The 12,955-nt window shown below is 42.1% G+C and overlaps 1 protein-coding gene across 3 annotated transcripts; it reads right to left on the bottom strand.

Annotated features, from left to right (window-relative positions):
• Positions 1-1,657: 1,657 nt before the first annotated feature.
• On the bottom strand, positions 1,658-12,514 carry klf5a (Kruppel like factor 5a). Of its 3 annotated transcripts, none has more exons than XM_032541655.1 (5): positions 12,060-12,514; positions 9,871-11,050; positions 8,391-8,450; positions 5,814-6,020; positions 1,658-1,691 (listed from the first exon to the last, which is right to left on the bottom strand). In XM_032541655.1, the coding sequence occupies exons 1-4, from the start codon at positions 12,222-12,224 to the stop codon at positions 5,842-5,844; spliced, it is 1,584 nt and encodes a 527-aa protein (XP_032397546.1). In that variant the 5' UTR covers positions 12,225-12,514; the 3' UTR covers positions 1,658-1,691; positions 5,814-5,841. The 3 variants fall into 3 exon arrangements, with proteins under 3 accessions (XP_032397546.1, XP_032397547.1, XP_032397545.1); XM_032541656.1 differs by lacking the exon at positions 1,658-1,691 and having other exon boundaries at positions 3,188-6,020; positions 9,871-10,008; positions 10,045-11,050; positions 12,060-12,490; XM_032541654.1 differs by lacking the exon at positions 1,658-1,691 and having other exon boundaries at positions 3,188-6,020; positions 12,060-12,513.
• Positions 12,515-12,955: the final 441 nt, after the last annotated feature.

Raw genomic sequence — 12,955 nt, 5'->3', positions numbered from 1 at the left:
CAGGTACAGAGCACATGGCAGACTACGTGAGCCAGCTTCATTTGATTGCTTGAGACCCACAAACCAAGCAGAACCCCTGGAATGCAACCTGACCCAATGAGGATTGCTGTGTGCCAGTTAGTTAGTTATAATATCAGTTATGAACACATGTATGGAAAGAAATATCAACCATTTAAGCATAATATCAACTGAAATAATAAAGGTTCTCTGTAACATATGTTTCTTATTTTTACACTTTAATGTAGAAAAAAAATCACTTTCTTCCACTCTCTGTGACTGTATCACATATAATGTTTACACTGGGTAAAAGCCCAAAATACCTAAAATGTATCCTGACATGCTTGGTATATGTACACTTTTAGGATCTCTACTAGAATAATAAAATAATAAGCTGTGCTTTTGAAAAATCATGAAGATAAAGGTTTATAATGACCAGTCCAACAAGGCGTTACAGTAAAACTAGAGTTCAACAAGACAGGATTACGGTTAGGTAAACATCTTCAAACTTTAAGATCCTCATTATTTTACTATGTTTTTGTGGTGTTGCATACTTTCAAACAAATCAGCAATTAATCAAACCACACCAACTAATTGATCCTGGGGCCCCTGGGGGTCTGGGGCACTGGTTCCAGTTGCCCCACTTGTGGAGTAAATAATTCATCTTTAGTTGAGGCTAATGTTGCTGGATTTATGTAGCGCTTTTATCCAAAGTGCTTTACTACTCTAGTTCACCCATTCACAAACACACACACACACACACACACACACACACACACAAACACACACACACACAATTAGCTGCCATGCAAGGCACTAGCCTAGTCATGTCAAGTTTATTATTACTTATTACTCAGTTTGCTTCAAATTAAAAAGCAAAACAAAAACATGAGATAAGATAAGATCATGTAAGATAAGAAAGTAACAACATTTCAGATCACAAAGTATTATTTTTATTGACATTACATGAGATTATATTATATTAGATTCATGATTAATAAAAGGAACCATAATACTGATTTTAAAATAGAAGTTTTACCCTGTTAACCACACATTTTAAACCTAAATATTATAAGACACTGTTGTAGCAGACCTTGGTTTATGTGGCAGCGTGGCCTCACCGTCATGGGGTTCAGTTGTTGTGCTCAAGGACACTTTGGCACGTGGGCAGGAGGAGCCAGAGCTCAAACTGCCAACCCTGCGAACAGTGGACAAACCTGCTGAGCCACAGCACCCCAAAATCTCACCGGTTCAGATTGAGCTCTGGGTTACCCTCCAGTGTTTGTCCTCACAGCAACTCCCCTATAGCAGTTCTCTGTGGAAGATTAAAAGGTAAGTCCCCTATAGAAACGGTTACAGAAGCCGTAGTGATGAGACTCTGATATTTGATTTCAAACCTTTGACATTTCCCAACTACTGAGTTCACCTGAGGCCACATTTTTGAAAATGAACGTAGCGTCTTGGAATGAAACCCTCCTCAATATTTGATATTATCTTTTTAACTTTTTGATAACATGTCAGCTGTTGTGGTGTCTCTATAATCTCTGATAACATGTTCTATTCCGAGAATATTGGGAATGGTTGACTTTGGAGGGAGCTACGTGTGTGTGTGTGTGTGTGTGTGTTGGTTGTGGTGTGTGTGTGTGGTGTGTGTGTGTGTGTGTGTGTGTGTGTGTGTGTGTGTGTGTGTGTGTCTGTCTGTCTGTCCGGGCTCCCGTAGTCCTTCTATTGGTCTTCTGAGTGGGGGTCTGTTCCAAGAGAGGAGCACTGGAAACATTATACCTACATACACACACACAAACCAATGCACACACAAAGGGAAACTGGGAATCACACCAACGCAGCACAGCAGAGGGTGGAGCAGGCAGGAGCCTTCTTCAGATGTGTGACATTATTCAGTTGATCCAAAACATGAACCGGTAGCTCCCACTCACTCATCACACGTCTGTGTGTGGGTGTGTGTGTGTGTTGTGGGTGTGTGTGTGTGTGTGTTGTGTGTGTGTGCGCGCGTGAGTTTGTAACATTCATCCTAAGATTTTAATATTTTTACACTCAGAAATACACCTGCAAGTATATGGAAGACTTAGCAAGAGAGGAAATCAAGTTAAGATAAGAAAAGAAAGAAGAGAGAATAAAATCCCCCCTCTTGAGTTTTAGGTAGAGGAACATATGGGAGCGGAGAGGACTAAAGGGAGACGAGGTGCATTATAAAAAAGGGGGAAACGATGAGGAGCGGAGCAGGTTATGAGAACAGTCTCCACTCTGACCCATGAAGCTGCGCCCCTGGACTTTCATACAATACTTTCCACCGGGGAGGAGAGGGGGGATACGGTGTGTGGAAAGACAAAGAGAGAAAATGAAATTAAATCAGAAAAGCGGAGGAGGAGAATGAGAGGAGATGTAGGAGGACGGAAGTGGTTGATTGGGTCCCCCCAGAGATTCTTTTGTTTAGATTGTTCTGCATTTCACTTCTTTCACTCCCTCCTCTCCACCTCCCTCTTTTCTGACATCTGAGGTAGATTACAACAGAGAACCCTGGGTCACATTTATGACTTAAATAAGAACCTAGTGTGTGTGTGTGTGTGTGTGTGTGTGGTGTGTGTGTGGGTGGGGGTGGTGGTGGGTGTGTGTGTGTGTGTGTGTGTGTGTGTGTGTGTGTGTGTGTGTGTGTGTCCATTTCAATGCAGTGAGATTCCCCTCTGGTCCCCGAGTGCTGGTCAAATTTATTTTCTTGTCCATTGTCTCTTGCTGAGACATCAAAGGACCATTGTTTGTTGATCAGCAAGGGTGCTGCAGGTTACTCGCAGGTCCCGGACGAGAACACTTGGCCTCTCCTCCACATCTTCCCTTCTTATCTCCTTCTGGTGAGACTTAAATTTTAAGCATGTTCAAATTTCAAACACAGGGGATCAGCACTTCCACAGAAACAGTGTCTAGATTTTAAGAGATTAAAGTGTGGTTATGTCTCATTTGTTTTATTTAGTCATTGAAAAGGTGTGTTTTAATGTACCATAGACACCACCCTCTATCAGCACAGCGTGACTTTCTCACAATTGCTTTAATAAAAACCTCATGGACAATAAACTAAATGTACCATATACTTTGATCACACCTACAAGCCCTGAATTTCAGGTATTGTTAGCAGGTAAAAGGAGAAATCTTCCCATTAACTTCCGCACAAGTGCACATTTGTAAAAGTGTCAGTTGACTTTATTAGGATCTGTTTCACTCAGTTGAAGGAAAAACAACTTTTGTCTTTGGAACGTTTACCTAGGAAGAAATCAAATCTACAAAAAACATTATTGGAAGGACAATATATAAAACAATGGCATCAAAATATCTTTGACAAAAAAAAAAATTAAGAAAACAAAAAGGCTCAAATATTTTTGGATGCAGGGCATTTTCCTTTTTGCCCTTTTGTTTACAAAATAATAACCAAAGAGGGAAAAAAAAAATCAACAGTTATTTACAGTGCATATATTTACATTAAGGCATTTTTGCTGGGGAGAAAGACGGTTGATCTAATACAACCCCCACTTCTACACAATCAAATAAATAGTCAGATTTACCATGATACATTACAGTGCTATATTATCTTAATGCTACCTGCAGTGAATGAACAAATACAGTTATATACGCAAGCTAAATCCCACCATCAAAATGGACATTTAAGTGAACATCACATTTTTTCGAGTCTGTCTTAAAACAGTAGGCCTCCTCTCGTGTCAATGTGTATACTAAAGACGTTTTTACAGGATGTGATTGTTCCTCTCATCCATAGTGACAGTGACAAGATACGTTCCAAGATAGATTTCAATGCAAAATCGCTGTTCTGTGGAAAAATGTACTGCATAAAAGAAATAGATGTAGCATCTGGGCCTGAAAAGAGAAGCCAATGCCTTTAATTAATTATTATTATTATTATTAAAAGGATTACTATGCCAAAATTGGCATCCCATTAATATCACACTTACGTGAATTATGGATGCACTTAGTTAAACAAGCAGCTTAGCTAGCTGATATCTTGGCTCCACCCACTCATCCAAATATGATCACTTCTAGCTCCAACAATGGCAATGGCCAAAATGCCAAACTCGAGACTTCAAAACAGTGATCTATAAACCAATAGGTGATGTCACGGTGGCTACATCCACTTCTTTCATGCAGTTCAGGAGTTCAACCAAAGTTACTGTAAGCTGATACTAAAATCAAACTTACTGTCTTACTATCAAACTTACTACTTTTTCAAAACGTTTTTTGCAGAGATCGCTGGAGGAACAGTGCATCAACCAATAACTCTCGCATTGCACTTATGGGAATGTTGTTTTAAGAAAGACCTGAAAAAAATGTGAACTTATCCTTTAACACAACGTATGTCCATGTTCGATTGACTGATAGAGCCAAATTGCAAGTTAGCTGTGTACGGGGTGAATACCCTCAGAGGAAGGACTGACTGTCATTTTAATTAAAAAGGTTTGTGAAGTGGCCTGAGCCGAGCTGTTAAATCACATTGAACGATTGATTAAACCTTGTAATTTTAAAAGAAATTCCCTTTTTTTCAATAGATTTCAATAGATTAAGAAATAAAAAAAAGCACCATGTGTGTTTAAAAGGACTGTCTACATTGATCATAGCTCTATTACCACTGAACAAAAACATAAATCCGAGAAGGAGGCACTTAATAAGGTGTTGGTGATGAAGATGATACTTTGGTTAAAACATTTTAAAGATTGTTTTTTAAAATAAAGGCTGCATGAGATAGATGTACAATAATTGTATTTTGAAGACGCTTAATTGAAGCTTGTGCATCAAATTGTCAATTATGTTTTAACTGAATGAATTCTAATGTTTATGGGTTCTGCTTACATTTCTCTGGTTGGAAAAGACAACATGAATAATTCATCACCTAATTGCTGCTCTTTAGCAACCATCCACCTTCCTGTTTCTCAGTCGTCCTCAGATTTCCTCTCTCTAAAAACAAAAATCTATCTCTCTCTCTCTCTCTCTCTCTCTCTTCATCTCCACCCCACCCTCATTTTTTTCCCCCTCTCCAGAGTATAAATGCCTTCAATTTTTAATATCTGAACAGCAATAATTTGTGTGGCGTTCACATAGATTCAGTCCAGTAGTGATAAAGATTGTTCCAGTGGTGAATGAGATGCATGGGCCAAAAAGGCTCAGACTTAAATTACAAATGCTAGTGCAAACCAAAGGATTTGTTAAAAAAAAAAAAGTATATATATATATATATATATATATATATATATATATATATATATATAAATACACAAAGCTTCCCCTTTATAAAAGAAAACAATAAAAAGCCAGTTCTATGTTAGGATAGAGACATAAAGTTTACAAGTTTTGAGTGGTAAGTGCTTTCATTCCAGTCACATTAAAGAGTCTAAATGGACTGGAAACATTTGGGACTACCATTTTCTTTTCTTTTCTTTTTTTTTCTTCCTTGTATTCATCTAAATAAATCTATACCATGTATAACTGGAGGTTAAGGGACCAAGTACTTCACCTGGCCATTACGTTTCTACTTTACAACCTCCGAATCAATCAATCAAACTCTGGGTTAAGACCAACACGTTTGTTAGGCTGTCGTACAATTTCAGCACATGGTAGCAGCACCAGGAGCAGCTGTAGTGTCATCAGGCAGCTTGTCTGTGTGTTTGTGTGTGTGTGTGTGTGTGTGTGTGTGTGTGTGTGTGTGTGTGTGTGTGTGTGTGTGTGTGTGTGTGTGTGTGTGTGTGTGTGTGTGTGTGTGTGTGTTTGTGTGTGCGTGCGTGCGTGCATGCGTGCGTGCGTGCGTGTGTGTGTGTGTGTGTGCAAACGCTGCTAGTTCTGGTGTCTCTTCATGTGCAAGGCGAGGTGGTCAGATCGGGAAAAGGAGCGGGAGCAGACGGCGCACTGGAAGGGTTTGGCGCCCGTGTGCTTCCGGAAATGACGCGTCAACTCATCCGAACGAGCAAAACGCCAGTCGCAGCTGTCCCACGTGCACCTGTACGGCTTCTCACCTGTCAGACAGGAGACAAGAGGGAGTCTTAATAAGTGCGCTGCTCTCTGAAGGTGTGTCAATATGTAATTATAAGACACTTTTTATTATTAAAACATACATTCCCTGAGTAACATGATTCATACAGTTGGGTGGAGGAACGGGGAAAACAGGCTTTACTGTAAAGTCCATATACAGTCATAATGCTGTCACAAGCATTTATCAAGCAGTAAGGCTGCACAATTTTCCCACGGCCGACTTGTCTGTATTGTCTGCTTTTGCCTCAGTGCATTTCTCTTTGACAGTTGAGGTATGTTTGTTTTCTGTCATTCCAATACTGTTCAGCTGCAGCCCCAGCTGTGTTCTCTCTCCTTTATTCTTGGCTCCGTCTTAGGCCCAATTGCCCAACCTGCGATGCAAAACCACCCACCCAGTTCCAGTAGCCCAATGGTAAGCTTAAAGGTTTGTTCACCCAGTGGTATCTATCCATACAGATAATTTTGGTTTTATTGGTCCATGTTTTGAAATATCTGCCTAAGGCATTTCTGCCAAAACGGAGGTGAATGGAATTTAATTTGTGACATTATAATAATCAAAGAACATGAGGACATTACAACCCAAAGGGCCGAGGGTGTGGCCTTGACCAACTGCCACTTTGCTTGTTTGAAAGCCATGATGTCTCTCTCTTTCTCTTGGCAGGGCCAATTTCTCTGGGCAGGCAAAGCAGAGAAAGAGGAGGTAACCTTGTTCCTTATGACCTCATAAGGAACAAGATTCCCGATCAACCCATCTGGGCTTTCATTTTCTCAAAGGCAGAGCAGGATACCCAGGGCTTGGGTTTACACCTATTGCCATTTCTAGTCACTAGGGGACCAAAGGCAGGCTGGGGGAATGCATGTTAATGTTAAAAAACCTCAGGAAGTGAAATGTTCATGCCATGGGACCTTTCAGTGAACCAACCCTTTAAACAAGCACAGCAAGTTCTGCAGCGTCGCTAAGACACAGATTAACCACATCGTCCCCAAACATAAACACACACCTGAAACTGAACACAATTAGGAGAGCCTACGAAAAGACGGAGAAGAGTGAACTGGGAGGAGTGTTCACTTCTCACAAACACATGTACCCATGCGCATGCGCACACGCACGCACGCACACACGGACACACACACACACAGACACACACAAAAACACAAACAATCAGGGTAATGGATGTTGATGGAGATTAGAGTGGGAACTCCCGAGGGGACCAAAACGCATTAGGAATCATCTCATACAGATTACTGACAGGTGTGTGTGTGTGTGTGTGTGTGTGTGTGTGTCTAGGAGTGTGTAAGCGTGCATTGAAGCAGCTGAATAAGAGAAGTAGAATGAGTAACAGACAAAGATAGAAATGGAAGGGGGTTGAAGCTGAAAGGATGGCACAAAGAAGAGAAGAGGAGGATTAGATGGATGAAAGCAATAGGAGAGAAAATAACTAAGCGAGACTGACAAAAGCAGAGAGGATAAGGAAGTTGCTGCTACATCCCTCTTTACATGTTGTGTTCTCATCTTGTGGTCTATAATAACTGCAATAACCACAATCAGCCTGCAGCATGAATGACGCCAGATCTAATTGTCAGGGTCATGTTCCTAAAACTGAAATGTGAGGCACGCACACCCACAACAATGTTCTACAAGCAGTTCAGATTCACGAGAGGAACAAAACTCTGGATCGTAGAAGTGGTGAGCGTGAGTTTTGTGTTTGTGTGTGTGTGTGTGTGTGTGTGTGTGTCCAGATGAGTGAGGAATGCGTAGATATCAACAGAAGCTTTGTTTTGTTAGCTGGAGAGTGAGGTGGAGACCAACACCTAAGTGCTTGTTTATTGACTTTGCTCATCCAAAACTAATAGTTCAAATCTAAATGTGAAAGAACTCAGATATATAAAAAGAAAGATGAGAAGAAAGGGAAATAAAGAAAAAGGAAAATAAACACACAGATGATTAAAGTGGAAATATTAGGCTCAAGATGATCTAAGATATTTCCGTATCTGCACACACGGATGTTGTGTATATTTATAGTTGCAACCAAGCCACACAAGCATATTAAAGCATTTAAACATCGATGTCTGACCAGTATACTAAGAGAGATGGCACTGCACGTCTAGCGCTGACCACATAGTCGGAGAGTCATCCCCTGGCAGAAGTATGTCACTTCCACCTGTTTTGATGGAATAGTATATTGGGCAGATGATGGGGGTAGGATACATTTACACACACATGCCAGGAACACAACACTCTGCCTAGCAACATGGTGCCAGTGCAGATACCGAAATACGAGTTGTGTGGGCAGCGTCGTTTTTTTTACTTGTCCCCGTTTAAAAAAGCTGCATTAATTGGAGAAATGTCTTACCTGTGTGAGTCCTGAGGTGGGCTTTTAGATGGGACGACTTGGTGTAGACTTTCTTGCAACCTGACGACGGGAGATAAACACAAACAGAAGGCTTAATCCAAATGCAAATCATTCACTTGTCAGATATGTATTTACCCAATAAACTGAGCTGTGGCATGCTAGAAATGTGAACTAATGAAAAACAGAAGCGGATTTTGGAATGAGATATAGTAAATGTTGTTTTTGTGGTTCTGATTTTCAAAAAGGACATGTGATTGTGTTTAAATGTTACCCACACAGTCTCACTTGGTATTAAAAACTAGTTAGATTTGGTGTATTCACAAAGAAATTGTATACCATTAATGGCCTTATTCTCACAGAATACGGCTTTGTTGAAAACTTCGGTTCACTACACCTGTTAGTTTGACATCAAAGCCGGGATATTTTAAATTCAGGATTAAGAAAAGTTTTGCACATTTTGTCATACACAGTAAGTACAATGTCAAAAAAGGTCATATTTTAAATTATTTAAAAACGTATTCTTCACATTAATTCTGACTTTAAATAAGGACATGGTTGAATATCATGTATTTCAAAGATGTGAGAAGATGAGCAGCTGCAGCAGTGTGACTAATATACACTTGGTGTGAATGCGCCCATGTGTGGATGTGATGAATCTGCCTCATCTGACTTTACAGAAGTTAGACATGTGGTAACATGCTGCAGGAGGCTCTGCTTAAGCCTATTTTACACACTGCCACAGGCTAGTTGACATTGCATGTCCTACAAGTAGCTGCACATCGTACAACTCCAATCTAAGACAAAAATCTAAAGTGTGGCGTTATGCAAATTACGTGTTGGGAAACAAGATCAAATGATTTAAGGAGAATATCTATCTAATTAACACACCCACACAGATTCAACCCACAATTATCCCAGTGACTTTAAAGCCACAACAATGTGTTCGAGCTAACGGCTGAGAATGCCTGAGCTGTTTGAGGTGAGATAATAAAGTTTTTAAACCAGACGGTTAATTGAAAGGCAGTGATAGATCTTCTCCATTGCCAAAATATGTTAATTCTCTGCTGAGGCTGTCAAACATATTGTGACTCCTAAGCCTGGGAAAGTTATTCCAAACACAACATATCACTTTTTTTTAAATGCCCGGGTGTCTTAAAATAAAGCTGTTTTTCCTTAAGGGGACCTTTATGAGAGACCAGACATTCACTTGACCACAGGGAACCAACAGATAAAGAAGCAGCCTATTGATCAATTATCACAGGTGAACAACTCATCACAGGTGAACAACTTTACGTCAACCAATGCCTTGTTCATGCTTTGTGGTCTAATTCCTGTGAATATGAAGGCAGGTATAAACAATAGAGAAGCCCTGCAGCAGAGCATGAAACAGCAACATGAAAGGTAAAAATAAAACAGTGCACACAACAGTGACAAGAATCAGCATGCATATACAGTACAATGGCTATGTTATTGTTCTAACCTGGATAATCACAGTGGTGGATCCGTCGCTTCTCCAAGTCTGGGTTGTTCCTCCGGTTATAGCGGGCAGGCACAGTGGTCTGAGCTGGAGTTGGGGCTGGGGTTGTGGCAGGTGCTTGGGGAAGGCCTGCGGCTTGGCCTGCGGCTTGGCCTGGGGCTTGGCCTGGGGCTTGGCCTGGGTCCGACACGGGCCCTGTAGTGAGGGGCAGGGCTAAGCTGCCTGGTCCCGGGCCAGGTCCGAGTCCAGGGGTGCTACCTGCCAACTTGGAGGCGATGGTGGCTGCATATGAGGGAGGAGGGGACATGGTGTGGAGCAGCTCCTTCTGCCTGTCAGGGCTGCCGGGCTCCGAGCTCGGCGGAGAGGGAGGCAGGTAGGGAACCGGCTGCTGGAGAAAATGGGGATGTGCCTGGGCATGAGAATGTGTGTATGCCCCACCACCCAGGCCGCAGTAGGCAGGCTTGGCCGTCTGCTCTTGTTGGGATGCAGAAGAAGCTACCGGCAAATCATGGAAAGGTGAGTGGATTGTGGAAGTGTGTTGTATCTGCTGCTGCTGATGATGATGGTGGTGATGATGATGATGATGCTGCTGCTGAGCTTCCATACCATTTCCATGGTGATGTTCCAAGCCGGAGTTTAGTAGCTGAAAGAGTGAGCCACTGTTGTCATGGTGGTGGAGAGGATGTTGCTCGAACTGCGATGACATTTCCTGTTTGATGAAAACTTGTGGAACTGAATCATCACCGCGGCAGCCTCCCGACTGGTTAAAAACACTGGTGAAGTCCGGTAACCCTGTTAACGTCATGTTTATGGTTGAGGTTTCCATGGCAATATTGCCAGGGCCATGCCCAGATGTGCTGCAGCGACTAGTCGGTGTCGTGTTGGGGCAGTGCAGCTGTATGTTGGTGGAGAAACACGGGGAGGCAGATTCTGTTTTGATTTGAGTGAGACCTGTGTGATTCTGGTGCTGAGAGGGCCGCACCTGTTGGCCCAAGCCCATCCTCAGGTAGGCAGAGTCAGGGAGGTAAAGATTCATGTTAAGGGTGTAGGGAGACCCAGTGTGATCAGTGAAGAACTGATCCAGCGCTGACGCGCTGTCTCTCTGGGACTTCTGCTGGCTGTCTGCATGAGGTGGAAGGGGGAGAGACTGAGGGGTGAGATACCTGTCCATCTCATACTTTGCCTGTTGAATAAAAAAAAAAAACACAAACATAAAGTCTGGTTTAGAAACATCTCATTTTACAATCTTTAAGTAAACCAAAATGAAATGTATCCAGCTCAGACTTGGCTTTTCATGAGCCACCATGAAACTATTCTGAGGCGCTATTTTGAGAAGACAAAGGTTTGATAGGACAGTCACCGCTAAAACATTTATCAAGTAGTCATCAATAGGCAGTTGCCACATTCCCTCTCTGGCTGCAAGGCTGAACTCAAAAACCCACCAGCTGTGAGGCCAACAGTTAAGGATCAGGCATGCCATGGAAATCAGATCTTGCACTTTTTTTTATTAAACATTAAAACATTTGCACAACTGTAGTTATAAAAACGGACAACAACCTATTGAGCAAACTGGCATCACAGGTGAACAACTTTAAGTCAAACAATGCCTTGTGGTCTAATTCCTGTGAATCTGAAGTCAGGTATAAAGTTAGAGAATCCCTGCAGCAGCAGAGGATGAAACAGCAACATGAAAGGGAATGGGGAAACACCCATGCCTCCCTGTCCGCTCAGCTGCAGCAGCAGCAGCAGTCTGGGGATGGGCTGCTATTTCTAGGCTCCTGGTCATACCAGCTGCTATATAGCACTCTTTCCTCTGCTGGACAAGTTTCCTGCTAACTGCGGACAGAGTTGCTGGGAGCTTTCTGTCCGAAGCTGGAGTCAGTTGTTGTCAGCGTGGTATGATGGGGAGAAGGGGAGAAGGGACCAACAACTGGTGGCCAACTGGCTGTTATAGAAAACATGCGGTGAATGCGTTTGCAGGCGGAGCAGCTCGGTTTGGCGTCCAGCTAGTCGCAGCCTGCTCGCTTATTGTCGCAAACAGTGTAAAACAAAGTGGCGATTAACATCACGCAGATAGGCCGAATTAAATTAAATAAAAAAACAACAAACTGGATCTACAACCAATCGGCCACGCCCATTCAATGAAATACATCACCAATGTGTAAAGTCGTTTGGATTTCTAACCGGTTTACCTGTGTGTAGTCATTATGTCCAGTCTTGTCCGTTTCTGTGATCTTGCAGTCCAAGCCGAACAACGCCGAGTCCTCCAGAGCGAATCCAGCGGGCAGAGTCGCCTTCTGCAGCGGGTAAAAGGAATCCTCCTGCCCGCCGCCGCTCATCGCGAGTGTCGCGGCCATGAAGCTCCGATTCAGCACCGCAAAGGACCGCTCGTCCTTTTATGCAAAAAGGAGGATGCTACAGCGTCCTAGGGTGAAAGAAGTGGAGCCGACGAGGCGTAGTGCGTTTGGTGGAGTTATTAATATATGCCTGTTTGGTACATCTCCTTCCACTTGTTTCATCCCTCCACCGGCCCACAGGCAGTTTTCTATCTCCTGCTCTAGGGCGGAGCGGCACAGTGTAAATACTGTACATGCACCGCCCACCAAACCTTTAAAAAGGCTTTGATCATTCATTCACTGGCCACCGCCCTACGCTACATCTAAATACACTGACAACAGGGTCGTAAAACATAGCCTACACAGAACCAGCCCGACCGCATTCATCCAGAAAGGTGTTGGTTGAATTCACCTTTACCAGCCTTTCCAAACATGTATTGTGATTATTTTTTCCTCCAGTGTTTATATTATATGTACATATATATACATACATATATGTATGTATATATATATATGTATGTATATATATATATATACATATATACATATATATAATGTGTGTACATATATATATATAGTGTGTGTGTGTACATACATATACAGTGTATATCTATACACTCACACGTACTGTATGTTTCTTGGAATTTTATTTTATTTTTGTTTATATTTTATAACTGAGTTACATTTGCCATGTGACTACATCTAAATACCTCCTTGTCTACTGTAAAACTTTAAAAGGCACCACCAATTTA

This window comes from Etheostoma spectabile, chromosome 17 (assembly GCF_008692095.1).
Source record: "Etheostoma spectabile isolate EspeVRDwgs_2016 chromosome 17, UIUC_Espe_1.0, whole genome shotgun sequence".
NCBI classification, from domain to species: domain Eukaryota; kingdom Metazoa; phylum Chordata; class Actinopteri; order Perciformes; family Percidae; genus Etheostoma; species Etheostoma spectabile.
The sequence above is the reverse complement of the archived record's forward strand: the minus strand, read 5'-3'. Positions and strand labels throughout refer to the sequence as shown.

Coding starts and splice junctions, on each gene's coding strand:
- klf5a (XM_032541655.1), bottom strand. CDS start 12,224: ATGGCCGCGACACTCGCGATGAGCGGCGGCGGGCAGGAGGATTCCTTT. Junction 11,051..12,059: donor GACATAATGACTACACACAG/GTAAACCGGTTA, acceptor TTTATTCAACAG/GCAAAGTATGAGATGGACAG. Junction 6,021..8,390: donor CCACCTCAGGACTCACACAG/GTAAGACATTTC, acceptor CCTGTCTGACAG/GTGAGAAGCCGTACAGGTGC.